The following is a 16,672-nucleotide window of genomic DNA, read 5'->3' on the forward strand; positions in this document are numbered from 1 at the left end:
AGAAAAGTACAAAGCTACTCCACTAATGAAGTCTTACAAAAACATTATACTCAAGACCGTAGATGGACAGAGAGAAGGCTGCATGGATGGACAGACAGGTGGACCTTGGCTGTCTCTGTCCACTTGGCACTATTGAACAAAGAAGAATTAGCTTTTTAAGAAATTAGTAAGGAAGCTACTTAATAAGCCAGATCAAATTCAATACATCAATTGTATTTCAATTAATGATGAGTGATCAGCAAAATAAAGGCTTGGGAGGGAAATTTTTCTATCAAATGCATTGAAAGCAGAAGAAATGACACCCATATGCAGAGACTGAGTAGGAAGGAGCCCATACCAACTGTAGGTCCTCCCTGCATAAGAGTCTAGCAGCACCCATAAGCATGGGCTTGCACAAACAGTGCTGAACATACAACCTTTATAGATTTGGGACGTGGTTTTAGTTACTTTCATTCTGTATCAAAACCCAATTGCAAAAAGAATGTATGAGTCACATATTTATAAAACGCACCCCTTTCCAGCTCAATAATTTGCTATAATGGCTTATTTTGAGGAAACATGTTTGCCAGAGTTTCATGAAGTCATGAAGCACATAATAAAGGATACAGCTTCTCAGGAAGAAGTACACAGGGTGAAGACCAAGAGTACATGTGCACAGGAACTTCTGTCCTTGCAAACACGCACATACACAAATACACAACTTATGGTGTGCTCACCAGCCCACAGGCTCTTGTTTTTAGTCATAGTCATTTGTTTTTCTAATGACCCACCTCTTCCTGAAGCTAACCAGGAGTCAACTAATAGTCACCAAATTAGGACCAAAAAAAAAAAAAAAGTTCCTTTCAATGAAGAAATTCCAAGGAGTTTTGGTGTATATTGGGAACCAAATAAACCAAATATTAGAATAAGAATTATAGAATTCCTATAATTATTTGAGACACTCTAAGAGCTTTGGTAACTATGCTCTGGACACAAAAAACAATATATTTCTTATATGACAATATCACACAAACTCTGATCAGAGTCATAGTTAGTGAATCTTCTACACCACAGTTAGAAGGTGCTGTCCAATGTTCCATGGGCTAAAAGTTAGTATTAAAATATCTTGCTCACTCTGGGCTAAAGAATGCCTAGATAATCCCTTGACAATGATCAAATGACCTTCCTATGTGATGAACTCCATAGATCTTCTACCTTAATAAGTGGGATCTCTCAGTCAAAGCCAGAACTCAAAGCTATGGCTGGTCCAGGGCTGGCTTGCTCTTGGAAAGCCCATCTCTGCCTATCTTTGCATTCTAAAGCTAGAACTGCAGACATCACACCCATTCCCATCTTGTGTTTGCATGGGTTCTAAGGATCTTCATGCTTAATCGAGAGTATGAAGTCATCTTCCCATCTCTAAGCTGGACTTTTAGAAAAATATAAAAGAAAAATCAATGAATAACTTTTAAAACTTCCACCACCTTGGTTTGAATCTACAGTGTACTAATTTTAAATAGGTTTTAGGTTTTAACTGCTGGGAAGGGGGCTGTTGTTTTCATTACTGTTCTTCATATACTGGTGGGAAAACAAAACAAAACAAAAAAGAAAAGAAAACCTCCTGATTTGTAAGCTAGACCCTTAGCAAAATTGCTAGTCACTGCCTCAAAACTAAAGCTGAACCATATAGATGAGGACAGCTTGTCTCATAGAGAAATCTTATATACTCCAGTGACATTGTCATGATGCAAGGTCTTCTTCCAATCCGCATTTTTCATTCTCTAATGGTTTCTTCTTTTTTAGAACTATTGGGTAGGCACACTAACTGTGTTCTATGAGGTCTGAAAGAGCTGATAGTTGTTTCTATTTCCCTTAGATTTTCATTCAAGCTTTTGATAGCTTCTGTTAAAGATATATTTCATGCCCATGGTGATTCCATAAGCAGGGATCATAGCAGGATGTTGATATGTGGTACGTTCAACTGTTTAGCAGAACTCTACACAAATATCAAGGCTAACAGCAACGAAAGAAAGAAAGAGAGAGAGAAAGAAAGAAAGAAAGAAAGAAAGAAAAGAAAGGAAGAAAGAAGGAAAGAAAGAAGGAAAGAAAGAAAGAAAGAAAGAAAGAAAGAAAGAAAGAAAGAAAGAAAGAAAGAAAGAAAGAAATAGGGGAAAGGAAGGAAGGAAGGACGGACGGAAGGAAGGAAGGAGGGAAGGAATCACAGCATCTGTCTTAGAATATACTGAGCCCCAGTTTCACAGAGGCCCAGATAGCATGCTCACAATAGGTTTGTTCTCACACAGTTTGCATTCCATAAGAATCTCTGGTTTTTCAAGTCCTTGCATTCTGGTTTGATGTGGGAAGTGTCATACTTTTGAATCCCTGCAAATTTCCGAGTCCAATATTCCTTAAATCCTTGATTTCCTCTACAGAGCCAAGGCAGCACAATTCCCTCTGAAGAGCCATGGCCACTTTTAAGATGACCCCTATCCATCACTGCTATTCCTTTGTGACCTCTATTCTGTGTACAGGGCTGACTGAACCCTGGACAACTTCTACAAAAGGTACCATTACCTCCTCCCTCCAGAGAACCTTTACTCTAGGTTTCTGGCTAAAGTTGCTGAATCCATTTTGAGGCAGCCCTGAAGATTCCTCTTGTGGTTATAATCAATCCAACCCTAGATCATCTTCAAAACTAACTCTAACTTCCCCTAAGAGCAAGAAAATGGACGTGGGGTTGATCTTCCCCACTGTGGAATGTTGCACGCTGAGCTAGGCTGGGGGCTGAGGTAATACCCCAGGAAAGCCTCCACTCGCCACAGGCACACCTTTTTCTCCTCCTCAAGTAGAATAACACATATTCCTTAACGAAGGAAACTGCTACAACAGTAAAACAACCAGATAGTCTGAGACAAACTCAGAGGCAGGAAAACAGTACCACAGTCAGCTAAGAAACTAAGGAATACCTAAGAATTAAAACATCCTGCCAATGTCTGAGACCCATCTCACAAACATACAATCAAGATACAGGTAACAAATGTCCAACAGCGACCGTCTCTTTGGATGAAGAGCATTCTGTGGGGCAAGCCATGACATGTACTTGGCTATACAACTTTTATGAGTAAGAAAAAAAAAGGAAAAACGCTTCTTTTCTTGTTTTTATGTAAAACCAGAAGCATGCTCACTGGAGCCTCATGGAAAACACTAGGCATGTGACTGGGACTCACTCCTCTCAACTCTTCAGTAGACAACTGATATCCACACCAACACTACTCAGCGTATGGAATTTCAGAATCCGAAGTATTCTCTGATTGTTGTTAGTAATATAGTAAAAAAGAAAACAGAGGAGAAAGAAAAGAGAAAAACTGCACAATCACGAATGTAGGTTCAGTTCCAAGGGTTGGGAATTAGCAAGGAGTTGTCAACCCACGAGGTGGTAGAGGAGGAAAACGATGGAAGGATAAATTTATGTAAAATTGCTGACCACATCTAAACTCCCCAACACTGCTCTCTCTCTCTCTCTCTCTCTCTCTCTCTCTCTCTCTCTCTCTCTCTCTCTCTGTGTGTGTGTGTGTGTGTGTGTGTGTGTGTGTGTGTGTGTGCGCTCGCACCCGCGCACGCACACATGTGCTTGTGCTGGCAGCTTAGGATCAGTATTAAGGTAGATTGTGGAATGCTTTCCATAAAACCCAGTCCTTCCTGTGCTAATTAACTCAACTGATTTTGGCTAATCTTGAGATGGGAATACTAAAAACCAGAGGGCTATTTCCCACAGAGATATCTAGTTTGACCGTCAGAAAACTTTCCCCCACTCACAAACCACACTAGCCTTCCTGTCCACCGAGTCACAGCTTTGTCCCTCTCCTATGCAGTGCAGAAGGGGTGAGGAAAGGAAGGGGGGGCCTCTCCCATGAGCCCTTCTTCTCACCAGACCTGTCTGCCTCATCAGTTTTATATAAATGAGCACCAAGTGAATATGAATATGAATATGAATGGCTTCAGAAAAACAGTGGCACAATGGTGATGCCACATCCAGACTGTAGAGACCGATACAGGAGCAGACAGATCCTGCCACAGACACCATACTGACTGTAAAGTGCCCTTGGCCCTACCAGGTGACTCAAACCTGCCAAATTAAGAAAAGTATTATTCTAAAACCCATGTGTATACAAAGTAAGTCTCTGGCTTCTTTTTCCTTTTTTCTCTTTCTTTTCTTTCTTTTTCTTTCTTTTTAAGTTTTGAGCTTTGAGTTATGAGTATCCAACATTCCTTGCAAGTCTACCTGAAAGAGACTAGGCCAATCTTTCCTTTCACTCTACCATTCTGTATCGGCTGGTACAGAATGTGCCCTTTTTAGTCTAAATTGGGATCCCTCACCTACTGAATTCTTGCCTCTCTCCTTTTGCAAGTGGACTTTTAAAACCTTTTCTTAATCCTAATACTTTTCCCTTTCACATGAAGGACTTTTTTGCTGTTGTCCTTACATAGATATGCTATGAATCTGTCCTGTCCTGTGGCCTTGGGTGGAGAATGACAGCCACTGTGCTACCCAGTATTTCCTGCTTAAGCCCCCGAATCAAGCAGCAAGGATGCCCAGTCTAAACCCAGGCTCACAGCTCACCGTGGACAGGCAGTGAATGTGAGCAGGGCTGGAGAAGAGGAGCTGAGAGGCCGTGAGAATTGGATCCAGGAGATTGGACAAGCTATTGCACTTGTAGGCCCTGTGCACCCAAAAGAACATAAACACTTTTCTTTTCCTTTAAAATTCCATTTTATATTTTTGGCAAGTAATTCAAAATGTGTGTGAGCCTTCCATGCTGGTCATTTGCAGCTCCGACTTCTGGGACCAATTTAATGAGAAAATAAGGGCTAGAGACTGCCGTGTGTGTAGATGTGCTCTCCCAGAATTCTTTGTGAACCAGAAAGCCACTCCATACTACTGTGCTGGTGGGATTTCAAATCCAGGAACAGTCTCCACCACAAAATACCCAAACACATCTTGCATTCACTGAGTGTCAGGTTTCTAGGAAGAAGTTTGGGGAAAGGTGCTAGAAAGTAGGACTTTAATTCATCTTATTTAAATCAACTTTATAAACAACCTTCCGAGCCCTGTCCATACATATAAATCTTTGATCTGCTACTCTGAAACGTTCATCACTTGGATGAGCTCCTTCCCCAGTCCATGGGCCCCTTCTATTCACAAAGCAAAGACCCTGTGAAAAGATGAATAGTTTTGTTTTGTTTTGTTTTGTTTTTTCATTGAAAATAGATGAGAACACAGGGATGGACCTGTGGCTCCATCCACCTATGTAGCAGAGGATGGCCTTGTAGGGCATCAATGGGAGGAGAGGCCCTTGGTCCTGTCAAGGTTCGATACCCCAATGTAGGGGAATGTCAGGGCAAGGAGGTGGGAAGGAGGGGGTGGGTGGGTGAGGGAGAACCCTCATAGAAGCAGGTGGGGGATAGGATAGCGGATTTCTGGAGGGGAAACTGAGAAAGGGGATAACATTTAAAATGTAAATAAAAAATTTTCAAAAGAAGAAAATAGATTTTTCCATATAAAATATTCTAATTATAGTTTGCTTTTCCCCAACTCCTCCTATATCCTCCTCACCTCCAACACACATCCATACAAATACAAATAGGGCATCTAAAGAATAATGATAAAATAAAGATAACCCAGAAGCAAAACAGCCAAATAAAAACCATAAGAAATACATGCAGACACAGAAATATACACACAAAAGAAATTCCTTAAAAACACAAAAATCAGAAATAATGTGTGTGTGTTTTAGTAATTTCTTACCCCAATAAGCCCATATAAAAAGCACACAACCCAGTTATTATAAGTTATATGTCTAGACTGGGCAGCTCTATCACTATACTAATTCATTCCCCAGCTATGAGCCCCCTTGCTACTTGTGGCTTCTCCAGGCCATGTGGTTCTGTTCCGTCTTCCTTCCACCTCCTCTTCCTCTCTCCTCCCATACTACCTTTCCTTCCACTGCCCAATCACAGACTCTAGGCCTTTATTTGACCTGTCAGACTGGGAGAAAGTTCAGTGAGATCGCCTGAGTATATGATCTATTCCTCATTGGGGACAGCTCCTCTTGAGGAAGAATTAACATCAAAATACAAACAGCACCAGGGGCAGCCTAAAACATAAACATAAAACACCTGTAAGACTAAACATAAAAATTTTAAAAACGTCCAGAAATGCCATCGAGTCTGTTCTGTGCAGCTATGCACTGCTGAGCATGGGGCCTGCCCTGAAGAGTCAGGCTTCATTGCCAGTTCCTGATTATTCTTGTTTTTTTCTGTAGGTATTCCATGCCTTAGTATTAGACCTCCAAACCACATTAAACTATAAGAACGTGCCTCCCCCACCGTGCTGAGAAACCAGGAGTCACTTTAAAATGCTTACAAATGAACTGCAGTGGCCAAACTCCTCTAATCTGTGATGAAAATCCAGTGCTATGAAAATTCTAAGGTCTTCTTCAAGTCTTGCTGAGTGGCTCGGTTTGGCCTTGGACTCCTGGGGTTCAGTCTACCCTCTTGCTTCAGTACCACCATTATACCCGACCAAGGGTTTCTTTTTAATGTGAAGATAAATGTACAATGTACACCTATATTACCCCTTTTCTTGAGAGTACATTTTCCATTGCCCGGTGAGACTATTCCCCTGTGCTGAGAAGTTATACACAGTACTCTAGGCCCCTTCCCAACAGACATATACAAGCTTCCTTACTTGAAAGCACTTTAAAAAACTGTCACTTAGGATGCAAATGTTTCTTTTGTAACATTCAGAGAGTATATAGCGCTAAGCCTAGTCTACGACGGTCCTGGGACAAGAACAGAAATTCACTGAAACTGATGGGTTGCTGTGCAGGAGGAGGAAGAGCAACTCTCAGCTGAGTGGAAAGAGTGAGGTGAGGAACAATAGAGAGAAGGCCTGCAGCAGCGGTGACTTCCCCACAGGCAGCACTGAGCTACACTGAAATCTCCCACCAGGCCTAGCCCATGCTGGCTCCAGCTTGGTGAACACTTTCATTTATCCAGGGATCAGTAGCCAGGGGGGAGAAAGTTTCATTCTCCAGCTGTTGTGTCATTTCCCTTGATAAGTCCTAAATTGACCGAGTTATCCGGCACCAAAGGAGCCTTCCTGTGGTAGGCAGTTTTTATTATGTGCCCTTTCAGGGGACAAAGGCAGCTGTGTCAGTAAACCGCTATGGGGAAAAAAGACAATATTATTCTCACAGCTTCATAACCATGCTCTTCTGAGGGGTAATGTGAACATAAGAAATGAGGCGAGATTACCATCTATTACCCTGGCTACATGGCGATCAGGTGAAGGGAAAACACAGAGTGCCGTTTTCTTTGTAGCCAGTTGTTAGCATGGAGAATTCCAATTAAGACATTTCAAAGAGAGGCCTTCTTGTGTTTGTCTTTGCACCGATTATGAACAGGCTTACCAGCAAAGTGGGTCTGAATCCCGCTACCAAGAGCCTCCCCTTGCTGGACGCTATTATTAAGCCCTAAAGAATTGTGCCCTTGCTCTGGGAAGTGGCAGGGTAAATAGAAGTGGCTTACCCTGGGATAGAAGTGTCTGAAGGATGGATTGTGTGGGAAGAAGGAATGTTGAAGGATGAGAGACAAAGGAGGTATTGTGATGCTTTCCCCCGATATGGCTGCTCAGTGATAAACACCCTACCGGCTGTGTGTTGACATGTTGATCCTATTTTAAAAACATCTCCACAGATCCTCAAACGGCAGCGGGTGAGGTGGACGGGGTTAATCTGGAGGAGATCCGAGAATTTGCCAAAGCTTTTAAAATCCGACGCCTGTCCCTTGGCCTGACACAGACTCAGGTGGGACAAGCCCTCAGTGCCACAGAGGGCCCTGCATACAGCCAGTCGGCCATCTGCAGGTAACGGGCGCTGCATGCTATCACCTGTCCTGGCCAGCCCGGGCCTTGTTTGTCCTTGCAGCTCAGCTTGTCTTCTTTGGGTGGGCAAACTGGACAAACGGAGCATGGATAGAAGAACTGGGGTAGTTGTATGTTGGGACCAGTGACGTTGATGTAAAGTGGAGTGCCAATGCAGAATTGAGGGGTCCTGACCTCCTAACTCCTATCAACTCTAAGAACTTCCAAGGCTGATCAGTTGAAATATGCTGCCCTGGTCAGGGGTCTCCCTTCTCCTCCATGCCCCTACCAGATGAGAATACCAACTCCAATCAATGTATGGGTACCCCTAACTAAAAGCAAAGCAACGAGCTAGTCCACCCTACTGTTAACTACCCAGAGAGGGCTCTAAAGTTTCCGTGAAATGCACATTTTAACAAATTTCCCTATCTTGTGGAAGAAGTTTTTATAGCTTGTTTTCCCAGGCACATCTTAATAAGCAGGAAAAAGGGAAGGTGGAAGGAAGGAAGGAAGGAAGGAAGGAAGGACCCCTTTTAAATATTAGTAAATCTGGCCTAACTGTACCCCCCCACACACACACACACATTAAATTCCTGAATCCAGCCTTGGTTGTATTTGAGTTGATCCGGGTTAAATCTTCGGAGCAGCGCCCATGTGTGCATGTGTGCTGCACTAATCCTATGTGTATGCATGAGGTAACGAGGCACTGGTAGGAGCTTTGTCCTCTTGGGCGATGCCTTAGGAGTCCTCCTCCATCAGGAACAGCCAAGATACCAACTCTAAACTCATTTAAGTGGATTTTGTTCTTGGTGATCCATGAAATGCTGTCTTTTTATCTGCTCTTTATACTTTTAATGTATTCCCCAAAGGACAGAAGTGTACTTTTCCTGCAGTTTAAGACTAAGGTTATAAATAACATCAGTATGGGGTGGTAGCTTGCAGCTCACATTTTGCTCAATGATTTTCCATAAAAACCATTGATTGTTGTTAAATACAAAAAGCACCATAGGATCCTCTCACTTCTATGGTCTCCCCTACTGTTTTTTCTTATAAGATACCTCCCTGTAGAAAATAACCTTTATTCAGTCTATACAAGGATACTACCGCTGGGAAATTTATATCAAGGCTTGTATATGCTATTCCAAACGACACGTACAGAAGCACCAATGCTAACAAGCACATCAGTGGTGGGAATATTGTTGCTCCCTGTCAGCAGACATTAATTTTGTCTGGTCCCGATGCCTTGTGATCAAAGAAGCCACAGGTTTTTTATTTTGATGCCAATTTGACATTGTTGCTAAATTCCTCTTTGGCTTATTTTAGCCCTAAAATGTGATTTTCTTTTATTGACTAGAGTGTTCTTTTAGTGTTTGAACTCATACACGAACACGGATTCCTGGGCATCCCCAATCAGATATGCTGATTTGTTAAATCTTCCCCAGAGGGAAGCTAAAAATGCTGTAGATTGCAGACCTCTGGAAATTTACTATTGGTTAACAGAGTAGACACCCAGACTATAAGGCCTTTATCCTTTCTCCAATTCCCAGTGGTTCAGTGATGCTGTTTTAAAAGCTGTCTATCCTAATTAATTAATTAATTAATTAATTAGTCTCGAATCAAGACTTTACATTGGAATATTCTCAGCGGGTTCGAAGCCGGGAAAAGGATGCCTACCAGTGCCTACACAGCGGTGTCACTCTGTGCTAAACCTTCTTATGAGAGGCACAAGTGAAGAATCCTGTTCGTGCCCCTGGGTGGCACTGCCCTGTGAGGCCAGTTGCTATCAAGAGTTCAAGCCCCAGGCTTTTATGATGAAGGATATGGCAATATGCAGAACATGGCAAATTATCACAATGGTAACTTTGGGGAGCCTGCCACAGGTGACAAACTCATTAATAATACTAAGTTTAACTCACCTTGCCCTGAGAGCAGATGGCTTCTCTTTCCTTAGTGAGTGCTAGAAGAAGCTACATTTTTCAAACATAAACAAATGCCTCCCTGACTGGCTGTGTGGAAGAGAGTGCAATGGAGCTAAACCCTTAACAAAGGGATCTAAAGATGCACTCTGACAATCAGATCCTGGCAAAGAGGAAGGCCTTCCTGGCCTATCCTTTTGCAAGCATCTTAACACACCAGATGATTGCTTTTCAACAACGTGGTACACTTTAAGAGAGAGAAAGTCTGTGCTCACCGTTTCAATAGGAGGAACATGAATTTAGACTTAGAATAAAGAAACAAATGAACAAAGGGAGTTGGTCCTCTTTGTATTTTACCGACAGAATGAATTTAGTACCAGAAAGGACTTTTTAAAACACTCTGTGTAATTTTGTCCAGGATGCTTCATATTTTTTTAAAGTAAAGGTAGCAAAGAATCGCTGATGGCAGTTGATATAGAGAAGACCTCATTTACAGAAAATGATATCATTCAAGTACAGTTTGCAGATATCCCACATTAAACACAGCATGATACCCTGGGACAAAAGTGCACCATTACACTGGATGGTGATTGGAAGGCATGAGGTGGCCTAAGCCCACCCAGGGGTGGGGTATTCCCTAGTAATTACAATGTATCCAGCTGTCCAGGCCAGAACTGTAAAGTAACAACTGGTGTGTGTTTTACCTGGACAGGAGGCATGTTGTTAACTTACATATGGGGAAAATTGTTACCAGAGAGAAAAAAGTTAAAATAAGACACAAGGGGAGATAAAAAGAGCGGCAGGAGGAGGAGCTTGGCCCGGTAGCCTTTCCAGATTATGATAATAGCTGTAATATTTTTCAAAAACCAACACAATAGAGAGGAAAACCAAACATAAAGCACATTTTAAGTGAAAGAATATGACAATTGTTCTCTCGAACATCACACTGTCTTGGTTAATTTCTGCCTTAAGAATTCTGAGAGTTGGGGAAATGAAGCTGGGGACAGCTCGGATCTCAAGAGTTCAGAGGGGAAAAAAAGGCCTGCAAATTGTTTGTGTTTCCATACTGTACACCGGTGCCTCTTTCCCCTCCCTTGTCTGTGTGCCTGGGGATCTGCATGGCTGGCATGGAGCTTGCTGGGAGGGTGGGTGCTGGCTGGGACAGGGCTGGCTACCTTGCAGCTGGCTGCTAATCTGGAGTGAATTCACCCTGCCAGGCAATCAGGCAGGCAGGCAGGAAGCCCACCCTGGCAGAGGACTCAGTGTAAGACTGTTCTTTCTCAATTCTCCCCCCAGACACACCATCCTGAGAAGCCACTTTTTCCTACCACAGGAAGCCCAAGAGAACACTATAGCTAGCAGTCTGACAGCCAAACTGAACCCTGGCCTTTTGTATCCTGCCAGGTTTGAAAAGCTGGACATCACCCCTAAAAGTGCCCAGAAGATTAAGCCGGTGCTTGAGCGGTGGATGGCTGAGGCTGAGGCCCGCCATCGAGCAGGTATGCAGAATCTCACGGAGTTTATTGGGAGTGAGCCATCCAAAAAGCGCAAGCGGCGCACCTCCTTCACACCCCAGGCCCTTGAGATCCTCAATGCCCACTTTGAGAAGAACACACACCCCTCAGGGCAGGAAATGACCGAGATTGCTGAGAAGCTAAACTATGACCGGGAAGTAGTTAGAGTTTGGTTCTGCAATAAGAGACAAGCTCTGAAGAACACAATCAAACGTTTAAAGCAGCACGAGCCCACCTCTGCGGTCCCCCTGGAACCCTTAGCGGACTCTCCGGAAGAAAACTGTTAGACACACCGTTCATGATCAGAAGGAAGCATCTCAGAAACTGAGCATTACCCCAAGTCTCCACAAAAAAGAAAGAAAAAAGAAGAAAAAAGAATTTAAAGACACCCCCAGTCATCATCTCTCTTGTATGTAAAAGACTAAAAACAAAAACTACCAAGTGGGCAGAATGGTTTATACATGTCTGTTGGTTTTCCAAAAGGAAAAAAAAAGGAGAGAGAAATTTTAAATTTTTAAACAAGAAAAAATACCACATGAAGGAGTATGTGGTAGGATCATTCGCTCCCCCCACCTGTCTCCCTAAAGCCAGTTTTTTAAAAGCAAACCAAATAACCACTTACTTTTTTCTGTACGTGATGAAAATGTGAACACCTTTTAAGGAAAAAGGAAAAAAAACTAAACCAAAAAAAAAAAAAAAAAAAGAACAAAAGCAAAAAAACCGCCAACACAAACTTGTATCTGTTCAAAGCGAATGCAAGCCTGCCACCTGGAGGAGTGACTGCAACCCTTCAGGGACTAAGTGCTGATCACTGCAAACCCTATTTACCAAAGTCGGAAACACTGCAAATGCTACTGCTCGTCTACTCGCCTCTGCGTGAAGAGTTATGTTATGAGTTTTTACATGTGTACCAACAGGAAAGTGGAAGCCCGCTTTCTCCCATCTTTCTTGCCTGATGTCTGTGCCACCACGGCGGATGCTATTGTTGGGAGCATTCTCTAGGGCTCACTGTCTACAATTTGCTTCTTAGCAGATGAAGTAGCTTCCTCTTTTCTTTCTTTCTTTTTTTGTTATTGTTTTTGTTTTCTGAATTGTGTCATTTCCTTTTTTGTTTTATTTTTGGCGGGTGGTGGGGTGGAGAAACAACCTGGATTGTGTGCCAAAGCCTTCGTGGCTTTCTTTCACTATGAGTTGTAGGTTTGAGAGAGAAAATGGAGTTCACACTTCCCTTTCTTCCCTATTGCTCCATTTCCCTTTCCTGTGGTTCCGGGGAATCTTCTGGAAGATGGCAGAAGTGGGAAGAATGGTTTCTTTCCCACTCCAATCCTGCAGAAACGCAGGAGACAATCCAGGATAACTAAGTCTGTCTGCTGAATGACTGTCAACACTGGCAGAGGCTGTAACTGCTCACGGTTCACACCAGAGATTGGGATTTTTCTCGGTCTACTAGCCACATATGTGGAGAGCTGATACAAATTAATTCTGTAATATAAACATACGCTGCACATATGGTTCAATACTTAAACCTGTGTTATGCTTCTGTTCAAAGCAAATTCTCTAAGAAGTCTATAGCCAAAGAAAAGTCTCAAGATTTCAGTCAGTACACACGCACACAAGCACGTCCATGCTCATTCGCCTCACACACAGAGAGAGACCACAAAAGATGATGGTGACCTAGATTGTTAGGGGCTGTTGAGTGTCCTGTTAACCTCGTCTTTTCTGCTACTTGTTTCATCAAACAGTGTTGGCAGACATTTGGAGCTGGGGTACATCTGTTCTTGGGATATATACATGGCATAAAAAGGTGACAGGCAAATTGAAGCAAGTGGAACTAGGCTCTGGCTTCTTGACAAAGAAGTTTAGCAACAAAGGCTCTCCAATAAAGGAAAAATAGACAAGTAGCTTATAAAACACCTCAGAAGAGCCTTCCCCATTAGCATATTAATTCACTTTCAAAAGAGCTTCCCCAAGGCATGAGCCACGAGATCCAAGAAGGCCACAGAATGAAAGGCAAAGAAACCCTTGGAGCCTGTTAATGTTTTCACCCTGGTGAGGGCAGAGAGTTCTATCAAAGCAGGTAAGAACCATCAACGTAGATACTCATGAGTAGTTAAAAAGCATGCTCGTGTACTGTCTAGAGGCAAATCATGAAAGGGAAAAAGAAACCCCACCTCCAGTTGCCCAGTTGGTTACAAAGACCATCTTGTATCCCCTAGCAAGCTCTCCCAAGCAGGGGTTCTAGTTTTTTTTTCTGTTGGCTCCTTTGCTGGTAACAAAAATGGGACAGTAAAATAGTCCCTCAGATGCAATCATAAATCAGCAATCATAAAACTCCCACCAAGGAAACTAAATAATAATTCTGGACATAGAGTCATTAATAACAGTGTCTCCATGCCACTAGTCTGATTCTAATTGGACCACAACCAGCCCGATTAGTGCCAACAACATCATGGTAGCATTTCACAACTGCAAAGACTGAAGAAATACCAGCAACCCAGAAACCGAAACTTTATTGATTAAAACAGATTTTGTATTCTCCTAGGACCTGCTACAAATTCCATCAAGAAAAACTCCCCAAGAAGAGACGCTAACAAGATAACATAGGACGGATGCTAAATGTTTAAAATCTGAACCGGAAGCAGGCACATGAGGCCTGCTCAGTTCTGAGGTCTATGATTGGGAGAGCATAGCTAGAATAGTAAAAATATAAAATAAAACTAATCACCCAGAGTAGAACAAAAAAGAAGTGAATTCATCCCATGGTTGTAAAACTATTCACATGCAGTGATTTTTTTATAGTTTTATAATTTTGTATTGTTTTATAAATTATTTATATAGTGTTGTAATGCTTCTTATATTGATTTTTTACTGATGAATTTTTTGCTACAAGGCAAAAAAAAAAGATGCCTGAACAGATTCTTAGGAATATAAACTATACTTGGGAACACATAAGCCTTCAGGACCACACCTACTGCTTAATTTTATTAGATATTTCTTATTTCCTCTGGTAAAGAACTTCATATGCCAATAACATCTAAGTGTCTTTTATGTTTCCATGAACTGAAGGTTAAGGTTGCTACCAACAAAAAGTAAAAGCCACTTTGGGCAAATGTGATTGTATTTCAAGCTTCTGTGTCTTTCTCACACATTTTAAAAATTGTTGTCATCTCCATTTTCTTCATCATTGATGAGACATGACAGCCGATATTGTATTTTACACTTGCTTGTGGAGGTTGTTTTCTCTTTCAACCAAAAAGATATTTTGAGTAGTTAAAAGTTTCACTTGCCTTTGCAAGTTTTGAACTCTTTCTGTCGTGAACACACAGTCACACACACACACACACACACACACACACACACACACACACACCACAAAAGAGAACAAAAAAAAAAAAAAACAAAGGAAAACCAAGAGCTGGGAGAGGCAGAACAAACAAGTAGAGGCATATCAAAGAACTCAAGCTGTAACCAAAAAGAAATCCAATTGCCTTTGCTCTCTTCTCTACGCTGGACCAAAGCTCAGTACGTGTAGGAATATGCACATTGTGTAGATATGGCTAAATGTTGCTGACAATCTTGCAATACTAAACTGTTCCTATTTTAAGAAAAACAAATCACAAACTGCTCATCAATGTTTTACCTCAGCACTCTACTTGTACCCAGTTAACGATCAAGCATAAAAACAACGGAGAAAAAGGAAATTGATTTTCATTTCCATGTCTGACTGTAAAATCAGTTTGGATAATATTTTGTAATGAGCTTTTTTGTCATGTGACTTGCTTGTCTTCAACTTGCAATTCTGTGAGGCACATTGGCTTATTTGTTGTTGAAAAGTGTTTTTTTTTTAAATACCTTGAAGTTTTGATTTATTATTTCATCCTCTGTGCTGTGATCTAGACTGGTCACCAGGGTCACTTAATGAAGCGCTGCAAAGGAATCTGCTTCTCCATGCCTGGGGCAGGCAGCAGGAGAGAGAGCAGGAAACTAGACTGGGTTGTTCTGGAAAAAAAAATCATGCCGACAAGACATTGACATGATAGACTCGTGACCAAGAAGCCAAACTGGATATTGAAAAGCTCCTTACTTGTTCTAACATTGAAACCAAAGCTGACTTATCTGCACAGGTTGCTAAATGTTTAAAAAATAAAATAAAATAAAAACTGTCCTTAATCTAGAGCAATATCTGTATGGTCCGTAAAGCTGCACTTTGTGTATTTCTGAACAGCTTCAGATCTGTCACTTTTAATTTGTACCATGAAAAATAAAGACTTGTTTGACATGAACTTCTCAGCTAAGTATGTCTTGCACTCAGGTGTGTCACTCAGATTATAAGCATTTATTTAAAATGTACATTACAACCCTATAGATTGAGAAAAGAAAAATGTCATATCCATTAAAGTATTTTGGTTGCACATTACAGAAATCCCATTCAATCCTAAATGGCAAGGCACCATGTCGTATAACTTAATGAGAAGCCATCTTGTGCATGTCAAACACAGTTGGTTCAGTCTCTTTACCTACCTAGCTCCCTTGGCTTTATTCTCAAGTCTGATTCTCTAATATCCACTCAAAGGTGTTAAATCATGCTCCTTCCTGTAGTCCAAACAACAGTACTGGTCAAGGTATCTTTTATTGGATTGTTTTAAATTTAAATTTCAAATGTTATCCCCTTTCCCAGTTTTCTCTCCAGAAATACACTCTCCCATCCTCCCTTCCCCTGTGCACATGAAGGTGTTCCCCTACACACCCATCCCTCACACCTCACTGCCATAATCTTCTCCTACACTGGGGCATAGATCCTTGACAGGACCAGGGGCCTCTCCTCCCATTGATGCCCTACAAAGCCATCCTCTGCTACATATGTGGCTGGAGCCATAGGTCCATCCCTGTGTACTCTTTGGATAGTGGTTTAGTTCCTGGAAGCTCTGGGGATCTGGTTGATTGGTATTGTTGTTCTTATGGGGTTGCAAACCCCTTCAGCTCCTTCAGTTCCTTCTCTAACTCCTCCATTGGGGACTCCATTCTCAGTTCAATCGTTGACTGTGAGCATCCACCTCTATTTCTCAGGCTTTGGCAGAGCCTCTCAGGAGACAACTATAAAAGGCTCCTGTCAGCATGCAATTCTTGGCATCTGTAATATTGTCTTGGTTTGGTGTCTGTATATGGAATGGATCCCCTGGGTAGGGCAGTCTCTGGATGGCCTTCCTTCAGTCTCTGAGCCACACTTTGTCTCCATATTTCCTCCTGTGAGTATTTTTGTTCCCCCTCCTAAGGACTGAATCATCCATGCTTTGGTCTTCCTTCTTCTTGAGCTTCATGTGGTCTATGAATTGTATCAG

General features: G+C 42.0%; 1 protein-coding gene across 4 annotated transcripts in view; it reads left to right on the forward strand.

Moving 5' to 3' along the window:
- The window catches only part of Pou6f2 (POU class 6 homeobox 2), a 576,195-nt gene that overhangs the window by 526,218 nt on the left and 33,305 nt on the right, over nt 1-16,672 (forward strand). For 2 of the 4 annotated variants that reach the window (XM_063276739.1, XM_063276737.1), the window contains 2 exons: nt 7,738-7,906; nt 11,116-15,628. The exons of 1 other annotated variant lie outside the window; for it this stretch is intronic. In XM_063276739.1, the coding sequence (XP_063132809.1) occupies nt 7,738-7,906; nt 11,116-11,620 (674 nt within the window). In that variant the 3' untranslated portion in view covers nt 11,621-15,628. Of the gene's footprint in view, nt 1-7,737; nt 7,907-11,115; nt 15,629-16,672 lie in introns of those variants that run through there. One more of the 4 variants, NM_001101002.2, reaches the window with a different exon arrangement.

Source organism: Rattus norvegicus, chromosome 17 (genome assembly GCF_036323735.1).
Source record: "Rattus norvegicus strain BN/NHsdMcwi chromosome 17, GRCr8, whole genome shotgun sequence".
In the NCBI taxonomy this organism is placed as follows: Eukaryota; Metazoa; Chordata; class Mammalia; order Rodentia; family Muridae; genus Rattus; species Rattus norvegicus.